The sequence below is a fragment of the Homalodisca vitripennis genome, chromosome 5 (genome assembly GCF_021130785.1).
Source record: "Homalodisca vitripennis isolate AUS2020 chromosome 5, UT_GWSS_2.1, whole genome shotgun sequence".
In the NCBI taxonomy this organism is placed as follows: Eukaryota; Metazoa; Arthropoda; class Insecta; order Hemiptera; family Cicadellidae; genus Homalodisca; species Homalodisca vitripennis.
This window is the reverse complement of record NC_060211.1, coordinates 20,469,673-20,484,329: the sequence shown is the minus strand read 5'-3', so window position 1 is coordinate 20,484,329 and position 14,657 is coordinate 20,469,673. Positions and strand designations below refer to the sequence as shown.

Genomic DNA, 14,657 nt, shown 5'->3' with positions numbered 1-14,657 from the left:
AAAAGCTCCAGCCAATCACAGTATATCTCCGTCATTCCGCGCACTTAAGAACGGATGTGCATTGCTGGCTGTGACAGTTTTGGTTCAATACCTGTTGAGAGAAGGTGTTGGCTCCCCACATCGCGGGGACATATAGGACGATTTTGATTGTGTTAGCAATGTTTTGACGCGGATGAAATGGAACACTTTGAGAACTATTACTATTTTGAAAATATTGATTAAGCTCAGGAATAGAACCCAGAGTAGAGTTGAACTGACCACACAAGCCGTCATGCAGGAGAGAGATGTTGCGCATGTGCTGACAGGATTCGAGACGTAGCTTGCACTCGTTCCCATAGGAGATGCCGTCAGAGCCGCAGACAGGGTTGAACTCTGCGGAGCACTGAGGACACTCACACGTGGGTAGGCCACTCCTCTCCACACACACGGCTCCCTGACTGCACTTATGGCTGCTGCAAGGACCACTTGCACCTGGCGTATCCAACAGACATTAGTCATGGCAGGATGTCCAGAGGTGGGGTTCAAATCGCGAGGAGACAGGGTACATCTCAAGCTTGTTCAAATACCTTCCCACTACAATACTTTTACCTATCTATAATACTTAGCAAAGTTATTACATTAAAGTATATTTAGTTTGAAATCCTTTTGACCCGACAAACGAACTTTAGGCCCTCCAAATAGATCATGTCTCAGAAGCTTATAAAAGGTAATAATCGAGATTGTGATCAAAAATGTTTGGAACACGTAAGTAAGCAATGTACAGAGATTGACGTGTAGGCTATACAGTTTCAAATTCAAAATTGTAACTGTAGCCAAAATTGAACATTACATTTTTTCTGTCCAAATTATGTTTTTAATATTGTATCATAAACGTTATAGTGTTCCAAATTAAAAGTAAAATAAAATTCAAATATTTGATGAAAAGGATTTCTCAGACCACTACTCACCACAAAGGCGTAATATAAAGTTGTTATTAACCGATGACCGCAACAACCTCATTAAGACTATAATAAACTCTCTTAACGAGATGAAATCTTAGTCGAGTTTTATAAATGTTGATGGAAGGTGGATCTTTTATGTCTTTAGGAAGTGAATTGAAAAGTTTAGGTTCACGGAAATAATATAATTTTTGTAAGAAATTAGATCAAATCTATGGATTAGTAAGTTAGTTTTATTTTCCGGTTAGAGTGAGAGGGAAATAAATGTATATGCTGGAAGACATAGATAAGTGTACGGATCATAAGAGAACATGGCAGTATTACGACGTCATCTTTCCTATAAGAGCATCATCATTATTATTATTACTATCATTACTAGAGAGTCATATATTTCTAAAAGAGCTATCGACAACTTAGCCTACTGTCCATCCTGTCCAAACCCTAGACGACCCTAAAAGGTGTCTTCTGTAGAACAAACACCCTTTCAAACTTAAGTTTGCAGCAAAATACCTAGAAATGAAAACGTGCGTCATTTGAGATTGAAATACTCAACATACATTACCTGAATGACACCCTTTGAGACAAAATCAATCAGGCAACGAAAAGGACAAATAGTTGAACTGAATGTTATAATCAAGAAGTGATATGCTCTTCCCATACTTGGTTATAACCTGGATTACAGTCTATACTGGTTCTTAAAAAATTTTACAAACCAGAAACGAATTGCAGATTTCTTTGGGCAATCTGAGTGATCATAGAATGCACATTCTTAGATCTCGTATTAAATAAGACAATTCCTTTATTAGTCAAGTAACAAAACGTATTCATATGATTTGTAAGAAACTTTAACAACCCTAAAAATGGCGTCAACATCAAGCTTACAGACATCTCTGTGGTTTTCATTATTTTACGATCATGTACAAAGAAATAGAAATGACCTTTTTTACTGTTAGAATGAACGTATCTCCTATACGTGTAGATATTTGAATAACATTCATTACTATACGATATGATAGAAACTGTACATATTTTGTGGCATATCATAGGTTACGATGGTGTACATTAACATTTTACCGAACTACTGTCATTTTGTACACGAGGAAATAGGCTAGGTTGTGTCACTGAACAGTACACCTGCCATTTTCAGTAATTCAGTCTTGTACCTCGGAAGCAACTTCCGCTTTGATGTTCAACAAGACTGTAATTTAAGTACTTATTTGACTCGACTCAAACAAAATGAGCTTCCCTCTGTAGACAAAATAAGTGAAGGGCTAACTGAGAAGAAATATTCTTCACTGGTAAAGCTTTCAATTGAGGAGAAGGATCGAGGGTACACACATCCATCTAATCGATACAACACGTAATTCTTTTAAATAAAATTTGATAAGATGAAAATATAATCGTGAGTTTTAATAGAAAAATCAAGAAGTAGTGGGAAATTACTCACCACATTTGCCGTTGTGGGCCACCTTGATGTCCGTGTTAGTGAGACAAGACGCCTTGCGCAGGTGGCAGAGCGAGTCGTAGGTCTGCCCGTTGTTTCCACACACCGGCCGTACCACGCTCTCGCACTGGGACGGGCATTCGCACTGGGCGATACCGAACTTGGAGATGACGCATTCCTCACCCAGAGAGCATATAACACTGCTACATGGGTTTACACCTTTCAACAGAAAAATAATTAAATTTTATGGGAATCGCATAACTTTCAAGATAGATTTTGATTGAAGGTAGAAATACCGTAAACATAATTCACCAAAAAATTGTCAAGACTTTTACAAGATTGACAAGATTTAGTCTTGATGTCATTTATGTACCAATCCTTCGTAACGAAATAACAACGATTTTGAGTCTCTAATAAACATTTTGATGAATGTTTAATATTCTTCAGAAATAATTGTAATTCTTTATTTAAAGTGTGTCATTGATAGTGAATGATTTAAAAGGATTTTGGATGTTTGACATCATTACAGAATTACATAAAAAATAGAACACTGTTCTTTGTTTGAAGTTTATTTTTGACGATGGAAGAACCTGAAGAAGAGATCAGATTGCAGATCTCGAAACGTAGTGTTAGAATACTGTCTTTCGAGGATTGGATTACATCCTCTTCTTCAGGCTTCAACAAATTTTGAGACATGAAGTTAAGCATACATTATAAATGAAAGATTACAAGATATCGTCACGCCGCGATACCACAGGAAATGCCGATATTGATTTTCTCCTCAGTCTTTCACTTTACCTGATGCGTGCAGCATGTGTTGTGTAGTGATCTTGGTTCTATTGGCAAATATCCGTCATCCTATTACCCTTATACACTGTAGTACTGTAAAATTATGTATAACACTAACCTGAAGTGCAAGTCCCTCTGTAGATGATCCGTAAATGTTTCTTTGAGCGACATGACTCCTGGCGAAGAGCGCACTCGTTGGAGTAAGTTTTGCCGTCTGAGCCACAGACAGGAGTGAACTCCAAGGAGCAGGAGTCACCACAGCGGCAAACTGGCTTGCGGTCCTCGTCCAGCTGACATACTTCAGGCTCCACACACTCCAGGTTTTCGCAAGGATCTACAACGGGGTAAGAATAATCAATAGAGTTAACAAAAACCTTAGAAACCACAAATATTTTTTATTCTGCACAGTCATGAACTGTTCAGTCTTTTAGGAAAGGATCACGCAAGTTTGTGAAAAGCTAGTAATGTTTTTTCCCTTTCAAACAGGACTGAAAGGAACTGAAATATTTAAGAAAAGGTTGTTTTAATTACTATGAAAAGTAAAAAATCAGGAAGTGCCAGAATAACCGATAAAATCTCAATGTGCACCTATTATAGTTTACCTAACAACATATCTATATTGAAAATCAGCAGCTAATCTGATTGAATACATAGTCTAAGCGCCATTTTGAAATAAGATGAAAAATCAATCTAATTAGTGTGGATTGGTATTGCATCTTTTGTGGTTTAGTGGCCTGTGTAATGGAGCGCTACTTCATAGAGGTTGCTCTGCAAGTATGCTCTGACTAGTTCTAGAGATTAAATTTCATGAATGTACTTTTTATCTAAGGATTGCGTAGCATTTTATAAGCTCACAACCTAGTTTTTTAAGTCAATGTAGTCAATTTCCCAGTTAAGAGTTTTTAAATTTCATGTTTCTAAGCAAACACACGATAAATCGCAAGTATACAATATTTTGAACTAGTGAACTTGAGGACGAAATAGTAATGGTACTTAGTAAAAATATACACAAATATTTACTTATTTATACGCGTATTCGAAAATTTTACTCAAATTGAAATAGTTTTATAATAGTTTTGTTGTTGATGACACATATAGGAGATCTAAAACTACTTTTAAAAATAAGTTGTAATTGAGAAGAATGTGGTACGTTCTCAGACTTTCAAGTTTAAAGACATGTTGTGGCAAGACTGTAACTGCCAGTTGGAAGCAAACTGTCGACTTTGGCAAATGGCAACTTCTTGTTGGGTGAGGTTGACCCACCAGCCAACATTTCATGATTCACTGAACTTTCCGACTTCAGTGAGTTGCTTCAGTCTTGACACCATCGGAGTCCTTCATTCGTCTTTCTGTCTCTAATAGTTCGTCTCAGATAACGCGTCCTCTTCTTGAGTCGGAATTTACAAGTTTTAAGTTTTGAAGAAATTGAGAATTTGCATTCAAATTGAGAAACATATTGTTCTGATTGCACAAACTTACAACTTCTAAAATACGGCTATTAATTAGCTAAGAGAGTCAGATTACGAAAAGTGTTTTAAATTTAGGAATCGATTGACTTAGCAAATCATTAATTAAGTTTTCTATAACTAAACCGTTTCTACATTTGCACGCATCTAGTCTAGCTTTATAATTGCAACATTGGTGACACATAGCGATCATTAAGAGAAAACATATTACAATAATAACGTAACTAAACCACTCTTTCGATAAATGTAATCTGCTATAGAAAGTTAGTTAAGTAATAAACAACCGACATCAAACGGGATAACAAATTTTTTAATAATTATTTATAATATATATAATAATGTATAATATATAATATATAAAAATTAAATACAGAATTCTAATCACAATTAAAACGGTCATATAAATTTTACATATGTTTAAATGGTCCACATATTTAAACTCATGTATTTAGTTGTTTATTATCTATTTAGAGGTTAATGTACACACTGATGATGGTTGAATTCCGAAACAGGTGTCTGGAAATAAAATAATTAAAAAAGGTTTTAGTTGACCACTAACTATACTAATAACATATATTATATTTATACTTATTTTGATAATTAAATTCTATTATCAAAATATATTTACACAAAATTGTAAAGAAGACTAAAACAAAATCTCTAAAAATACTAAGAGTAACTTCGTTCTTCCGGGTACAAACTTCGAAGCGATCTGTGCGATTGGTGGTTATTTCCGGCTTTGTAAGTTTAGGAGAGGTTCCGGTGCCATAGTTGAGATTGCCTTGTCGTCTCAATGAAGAAAATGCAGGTACACAGGATAATGTGCTGACAAATCTACGAGTACCTAACCTTTCGGACTAAGTTACAAAAATAGTTACAAATTAGTATTTATTAATATGGAAATATGCATGGAACTTCAAAGGCCCTGATTCTGAGATTGGAATTTAACATCTTCAGTGCGGATCATAGCAACAGATGGTTCTTTATTCGGCCCTGTAGTTTCACAACAAAGTGTGAGCGTATGTTCGAACTGATACATGCATTGTACTCGCCTTGATTAGGCTAAATGAAAATTCATCCTGATTGGTCTGATCTGGGACTGGCGAAACCTAAATAGCTTTATAAATTATATATTTTAAGTAATAATATGAAGATTAAGTATGTCAGCCGCTGAGAAAAACAAGAAGTGGAACAGCTATGAGTATTCACAGCGTCATTACGATAGTCTGGACGCCGGAAGCCGGTTGTATATAAAGCAACAACCTAGTTTTTCTTGAAGTTGACAGAACTATTTCCTCTGAGAAATCGATTGTCAGCCCGCTTATTGTGATTGGGTCGAGTGTATCGTTAAAAAAAAAAAAATGAAACGCTAAAATGGGTCGAATTTTGTTTAGTTTGAAATTCTTACAACCAACCTTCATATCATAAATAATAGTTGTACCACTGACAGCCAATGAGATAAAGAAACCAAAAGTTGGCATTTTCAGCCAAATAATCGATTTTTACGATTGGCTAATATGGTAATAGAATGTTAAATCAGAATCAGTCAACGATATTAAGATCGACCATTTGGCTGAAAATACAAAATTGTGTTTTTTTACCTTGTTGGCTGGCACCCAATAATGATATAATAATATTTTACTGTCTGTCAGTTGGCGTTACGTGTGTACAGCTAAAACATTATAATTTGATATTTAAACCTTTTGATACACTACCATCTCGACCTCCACAATAGGCGATTCTTTTCTTATAATAATTCGTAAGTTACTTCTCGACTTCTGGACTTTATCTGACTGAATCAAGTGAACCAATCACGAATTTGGTAAACCAGTTATGCAACGTCTTTCATATAAAAATATCTTTTTAAATTAAAACCGCTTTGGGGCCAACCAAAACAAAAAAGTGTCTGAATAACAACAATACTATATTGCTGGATTAGGAGAGATTTCAGATTTGATCGGTGATAATTATATAATTGCATGCACTGAGTGTTAAAAGAGGAAACGTCCATGTTACAAAGCCGAGAGCTCCGGCCGAACTAGAAAGATCTGAGGAACAAAAGATAGCTGAATTATTAATCTTGCACGATGTGGATCTATTGTGATGCTTAACAATGTAGCACTGTGCTTCATTTGAATAATTTAACAGTTCTATCAATTAATTATGCTTTGTTTTCTAAATTTGCTCTCAAAAGTTCAGTTACGCCTAAATGTTGTCTTGTTTAATTATTTCCTTTTAATGGCAACACTATTAATTACAAAATAAATACAAGAGTGTGACTGTCTCCAGTATCAAGGTGGATACAAATGAGATATTTTAAAGATAAAAAAATAGGACAAATAACAATTATGCATTCATAAATACTAGAAAAAAGTACAACATTCTAACAGGCAAAATATATAGTGACATATACTTAGAGCTAGTAACAAGAAACTAAAGAGCTGGTAACAAGATAAAAACTGGAACTGGTAAGAAGATAAAATATAGCTGATATTAAGATAAAAAATTTGAACTGGTAACATGGTAACTAAAGAGCTGATGACAACGTAAAAATTGGAACTGGTAACAAGATATCTATAGAGCTGATAACAAGATAAAAATTTGGAACTGGTAACATGGTAACTAAAGAGCTGATAACAAAATAAAAATTTGAACTGGTAACATGGTAACTAAAGAGCCGATAACAAGATAAAAATTGGAACTGGTAACAAGATATCTAAAGAGCTGATAACAAGATAAAAATTTGGAAATGGTAATGAGGTAATTATAAGTTGAGAATAAAATATACATTGGAAATAGTAACAAATATAATAACAAGATAAACTCTAGACTTATAACAAGATGGATATTATAACCAGTAACAATATAAATTTAATGTTGTTTGCAATAATAATGGACGTTCTAAATTGGAAAGTATGTATTTATACGTTTGAGATATACAGAACGTGAACACACGTTATAACGATACAATCAGGACATCAGCAACAGAAACACCAAGTTCTGTGAGTTACTGGTTCACATTACAAACTTCCGCTCTCTTCAATTGGAACAAAAGGCGGCGGTTGTCCGACAAGAGACTTTAGATTTATCTCTTCTCACTTCTTTGTTTAGTGCTCTTGAGGATTTCGGATATGTTTTTCTCTCGCTCTAAAACCAGCGTTTCCTACATTTCAGGTAGCGTGATATTACAAAATTGAAACTTATCTTGTTTCTAAAATTCAGATTAAGATAGTATTTTGTCTTTTGGACGAAATTTTGGTATGCTGTAAATTGCTGTGTCCTTGTACTTTTCTTATTATTTACAAGGCTGCGTACGCAATTGTGGTATCTGTTATATAACTCCTAAAATACTGCTTATGGCAATATCCATCGAACATGTCAGGCTGAGCAATTATTTCTTAACGACCAGTAAGGAATTACAAACCATTATTCTAATTAACGAGTGTAACTTTCTCAACAAAAGAATAAAAGTTATAATTACACCAATATTGCACGCTAAAAATTAAATAGTTTAAATACGTGATTATTCGATGCATACCATAATGTGTACTTTGTTATTTTCAAAGTATTCAATTAATTGTCCATTTAAATTGTCCTGAATAAGTACAATATGTTTTGAGCAGTACTAATAGTAGTATGTAAACAACTTACAGAATTTCTAATTGTATTCCAGAAGCCGAGTCATTTTGAATTGTATAAGCACACAGTATAGTCTTTTATGTAATCAATAGAGGAGTTTCCTCTAAGAAAACATCGATCGTCATCAGTGCTACCTTTGGAGGTGTCAAAAGAGAGGGTCAATAAAAAGATAAATCAACGTCAGCCAACCACATGAAGATCGATTAATTGACTGAAAGGACGCCTTTCAATCTCTTTTATCTCCTTGGCTGAAAGTGATATAAGTATTATTTACGTGTATGACGTTTGGTTGAAAATGTCTAAGCTACGAAAATATGACATGAGAAAAAATATGAAAGGGTTTTCTAGGGGTCGCAACCCCATTTCAAACCATACGTAAGGTTGATCTTCATGACATTTTTCAATTCCATTCATGAGTCATATACATGGCAAATTCCAACTTTCTAGCTATATGACTGAGAAAAAATATGAAGGGTTCTTTTAGGGGCGTAAACAGATTTTAGCCCATAGGAAAGTTTGATCTTTATGAAATTGCTCAATTCCATTCATGAGTTCTATATGTGCCAAATTCAAACTTTCTAGGATATCAGGAAGTTGGAAAGTTAGCGATGAATTAGTGAGTCAGTAAATGAAGGCTTTGCCTTTTATATATAGTCTAGCAGTTACCCGCTGCTTTGAATGCGAGTCCCTATTGAATAACAAGTACGTCATAGTCATAGGCATGTTCTTTTTAAATGGCATAATAAACACTCTTGGAAATAAGTGATGGCATCTGAAAGATATTCCAGTCACCTCACCCACTTGAAAATAATTAAAATTTAGCTTTTAAGGGTTAAAAATATAGTTTGATATTTTTAACCCTTTCGATAACCTCCCCTTGATTGGGGCCAATTTCTTTCTTAAACGAAATTCCTCAATCGATTTTAAGAAACATTAGGTAGTATATTCATACAATGTAAATTAGCTCTTGGCTTATTTTGACTATAACCGTAACTTTATTAGAATATGAATAAATGTTTCCCTTTTCATAATTGTAGTTTTATAAATTCAAAGAGATTAAACCCGGTTGAGAAACAAGCTCAACATTTCTCTAATGAAATGCTTGAAAGCTCTATGGCAGAGGTGGTGTGGAACACGTTTTAAAGCCCTCGGACGTGAAAGGGTCAACAATTGAGCTCTGTAAATGGAGGATTGTGTTGTGTGTTGTTCTGCCCAATGGCGTTCATTGAAAGTGCAATGTAAGTATAGGGAATTTTATCTGTGTAACCGCTACATTAGCAAAGTGTATGTTTTATTATTATAAGTTGAAGATCCATTTGTTTATGATACAATGTAATTTAATTATGCGTGTTATAATTACAAGATAATATTAACTAATAAAACTTAACCAATTCATAATTTTAGAGAATCCGAATCCTTCGTAAATTTGAGCTTTTTGGGTCAATTTGCAAATTGTGATTGGCACCCAAAGAGAGTAAAATGGTGACATTGGTTTTCAGTCTGTCTCCTTATTTCGTGTCTTGAGTGGTGATTTTAAAAACACTATTAATTATTTAAGGAATTTATTTAAAGTAGTTGACCTTAATTTGATAAAGGCTGCCTAACGAAGGACTTTCAAACTAAAAGTAATGTAACCGCTACATTAGCAAAGTGTATGTTTTATTATTATAAGTTGAAGATCCACTTGTTCATGATAAGTATAATTTAATTATGTGTTATAATTATATAATACTAAAACTATACTAATACATCAATTCATAATTTTAGAGAATCCGAACCCTGCTTTAAATAAGATAAATTGGAGCCTTTTGGGTCAATCTGCAAATTGAGATTGGCACCCAAAGAGGGCACAACGATGACATTGGTTTTCAATCTACCCTCTCTTTATGAAAAAAAACGTGACCTACGTGATTTTCAAGTCACTATTAATTATTTAAGGAACATATTTACCCTTAATTTCAGAAGTCTGCATAACAAAGTACTTTCAAACTAAAAATACGTAAGCTAATTCTTAGGGTGATATCGACCTTTGAAAATATGTGAAATACAGTGTAGATAAGTTTTAAGAAACTATGATTTGCTTTGCTCTCTTTGTGCTGAGGATCGCTTAGTGTAATCTTATTTTTGTGTACTAAATTAAATAGTTTGAGCGCAACTGAAGGATTGTTCTTTGTTTTTGACGATGGAAGGATTGTGAAGGAAACAGGATTTTTCCGGACATTTGCCATAGTTCAGTGATAAAAAAAAAAAAAAAAAAAAAAAAAAAAAAAATGAATGAAGTTTCGATGTATCAGCTGACACCTGAAGAATAGATCAGATTGTGAATGACGAAACGTAGTGTATCACTGAACGATGGCAAATGTCCGGAAAAATCCTGTTTCCTGAAGCATTGTAAAAAGGTAAAACTCACCACAGGCGCCGTGGTACTTGACAGCGATGTCTATGCCACGTTCACAAGCGCTGCGTCCTCATCTCACACTGATCCTTGTAGTCCTGGTTGTCCGAGCCACAGACGGGCCTGGAGGCGGCGTGGTCCCCGTACTGGGGGCAGTGACGGGGGCAGACACAGCTGGCGGAGCGGCCGTCAGGGGCTGGCACACAGCGGGCACCCATGGGGCACAGCTTGTCAGCGCAGGGGTCCGAGGAGTCTGGAGGGAACACATAACAAGCGTGGGTAGTGCATTCGTACAAACACAGGCTCCACAGTAGGGCAAGATAAGAACACAGAGGTGGCATCACGAGGCAGTCTGCTCACAGTCCACTGCTTACGTCATCGACTCTTTCTCCACAGTTTTTTCAAAAACATGGTTTTAACCTGTGAATACGAAAAAGAATAATTTATAATAGCTTGCAGTAAAAACCTGCTTTAACAAGATTAAATTCAACGTGTGTATCTGGCGAGGGAACAGATCTTGATGGCGGCAAAGAGCACCGACGCGAGGCAGTAAATAAAAAGCAACGGCGCTGCTAGGCCATTTGGTATCTTAGCAACACTGCGGGATTTGCATACTTGCTCAAAGAAGGCGCTAATGGCTAAGTGTTCTTGTAATTGGCTTTTGTGGCATTATATTTAATTAATACAACGCGGTGTATTCTGCAAAGCTAGTACTGTAGCAGCATTATGTAAGGTAATAGGAATGTTCCTATCACGAACTGTTGGTAACAAAGTGTTAAATCATCGCAACTATAAATTATGGATGTAGACGTGTTTTATACTTTATTGTTTTATTGGTTATGTATTTTATTTATCGCACTTTTATTTTTTTTTTGAGAAAATGATCATTTTATTCATAACATTGCTGCTATTTTAGAGAAAATGGTCTATTTCAGATAATATGAAACGTTACAAATGCATTTTAAATGCACAAAACAATTAATTTTCTGCTATCATTTTCAATTTTCATGAACTCGACAAGCATACAAAAATACTAAACAATATTATAAATAACAGGTTGGTTTTACAAAAATAAGAAAGCACTGTTAATTAGAAACGGTGTTCCATTAAAAACAGAATTTGGTTATTTTTTAGTTATAAATAATTTGGAACAGATGAAGTTAAAACTGTTACTTTTTATTTAAATACTGAAATGTTTTGTTAAAAGTGTAAAAAACTAGTTTAGATTTAAAGTAAAAAAAAATAGTATTGAGTATGTTTCTCAAACAGTAAATAATAAAGGGATGATAAACTTGCGGATTGGTGGAGCAGGGAGACGCGCGATAAAGATGAGAAGTGGAAGATGGGCGAGAGCTAGCCGAGGTGGCGGCACGGCAACTGGCAGAGAGAGAAACAGTCGCGCATGCGCTTATTGATTAGCCTACTCGCCCGCCCGCTTGATAAATGTTTGTTTAAATTATACACTACCTTTGTGGGGCTGGTTTCAATTGAATTTCGGAAATACTCACTGTCACAACTGATTACATTCCGCGGAATTCTTTTCTGAGCTAATTCACTTTTTCGTCCGGCGAAAAACGGAAAATATAAAGGTGTTTTCCTGGGCCGGAGCAATTTCACACTTTGTTTCATACAATTAACCCCAGAGTGGGTGCAAACACTGCAACAGAATTGTCTCATAAAGGTGTTTATCCTCGTCTACTCAATCATTCAGGACTCTCTTTTATGTATAAATCCTCTTGATATTATATCACCATGCACGTGTACCCTGCACAGTTCTATGCAGTTTCTAGAATTTCACACTTTGTTTCATACAATTAACCCCAGAGAAGGTACAAACACTGCAACAGAATTGTCTCATAAAGGTGTTTATCCTCGTCTACTCAATCATTCAGGAGTTCTCTTTTATGTATAAATCCTCTTGATATTATATCACCATGCACGTGTACCCTGCACAGTTCTATGCAGTTTCTAGAATTTCACACTTTGTTTCATACAATTAACCCCATAGAGAGGTAAAAACACTGCAACAGGATTGTCTCATAAAGGTGTTTATCCTCGTCTACTCAATCATTCAGGACTCTCTTTTATGTATAAATCCTCTTGATATTATATCACCATGCACATGTACCCTGCACAGTTCTATGCAGTTTCTAGAATTTCACACTTTGTTTCATACAATTAACCCCATAGAAGGTAAAAACACTGCAACAGGATTGTCTCATAAAGGTGTTTATCCTCGTCTACTCAATCATTCAGGACTCTCTTTTATGTATAAATCCTCTTGATATTATATCACCATGCACGTGTACCCTTCACAGTTCTATGCAGTTTCTAGAATTTCACACTTTGTTTCATACAATTAACCCCATAGAAGGTACAAACACTGCAACAGGATTGTCTCATAAAGGTGTTTATCCTCGTCTACTCAATCATTCAGGACTCTCTTTTATGTATAAATCCTCTTGATATTATATCACCATGCACATGTACCCTGCACAGTTCTATGCAGTTTCTAGAATTTCACACTTTGTTTCATACAATTAACCCCATAGAAGGTAAAAACACTGCAACAGGATTGTCTCATAAAGGTGTTTATCCTCGTCTACTCAATCATTCAGGACTCTCTTTTATGTATAAATCCTCTTGATATTATATCACCATGCACATGTACCCTTCACAGTTCTATGCAGTTTCTAGAATTTCACACTTTGTTTCATACAATTAACCCCATAGAAGGTAAAAACACTGCAACAGGATTGTCTCATAAAGGTGTTTATCCTCGTCTACTCAATCATTCAGGACTCTCTTTTATGTATAAATCCTCTTGATATTATATCACCATGCACATGTACCCTTCACAGTTCTATGCAGTTTCTAGAATTTCACACTTTGTTTCATACAATTAACCCCATAGAAGGTAAAAACACTGCAACAGGATTGTCTCATAAAGGTGTTTATCCTCCTCTACTCTATCATTCAGGACTCTCTTTTAAGTCTAAATCCTCTTGAGATTATATCACCATGCACATGTACCCTTCACAGTTCTATGCAGTTTCTAGAATTTCACACTTTGTTTCATACAATTAACCCCATAGAAGGTACAAACACTGCAACAGGATTGTCTCATAAAGGTGTTTATCCTCGTCTACTCAATCATTCAGGACTCTCTTTTATGTATAAATCCTCTTGATATTATATCACCATGCACATGTACCCTTCACAGTTCTATGCAGTTTCTAGAATTTCACACTTTGTTTCATACAATTAACCCCATAGAAGGTAAAAAACACTGCAACAGGATTGTCTCATAAAGGTGTTTATCCTCGTCTACTCTATCATTCAGGACTCTCTTTTAAGTCTAAATCCTCTTGAGATTATATCACCATGCACATGTACCCTTCACAGTTCTATGCAGTTTCTAGAATTTCACACTTTGTTTCATACAATTAACCCCATAGAAGGTAAAAACACTGCAACAGGATTGTCTCATAAAGGTGTTTATCCTCGTCTACTCTATCATTCAGGACTCTCTTTTAAGTCTAAATCCTCTTGAGATTATATCACTATGCACACTAGATCCTGCACAGTTCTATATAGTTTCAAGAATTTCGTATAACAGTATTCGCATTAGTGCCACATGTGTGATGGACAAAGTGAATATTGTTCGTCACGGTTAAGAAAGATGTGAGCCAAATTGTGTCATATGGCATAACGTGATAGAAATAAATGTTAGCAACAAAAATAATATGTGTTGGAAAGGAATCTCTTAATCCAGAATTTATGAATTTACTTTAGTACTACAATAAATACCGATGCATTCTGGTTCGAAACTCACAAAATCAAAAGATGTTCATATAAGTTCATTAACTTCAAACCAAATTAATAATTTTTTGTTTTTACCACCTTTATTAATAAAACTGAGTAAACATCCATCAGTACTAAATATTATGTAAAAAAGATTACTAAACTATTTTGTTATCTTTTAT

At 35.0% G+C, this 14,657-nt stretch overlaps 1 protein-coding gene across 1 annotated transcript in view; it reads right to left on the bottom strand.

The window, feature by feature from the left end:
* The window catches only part of LOC124361818 (agrin-like), a 601,698-nt gene that overhangs the window by 43,948 nt on the left and 543,093 nt on the right, over positions 1 to 14,657 (bottom strand). The window contains 5 exon segments of the mRNA XM_046815813.1: positions 259 to 471; positions 2,386 to 2,601; positions 3,290 to 3,505; positions 10,687 to 10,741; positions 10,743 to 10,924. Coding sequence (XP_046671769.1) covers positions 259 to 471; positions 2,386 to 2,601; positions 3,290 to 3,505; positions 10,687 to 10,741; positions 10,743 to 10,924 — 882 coding nt within the window.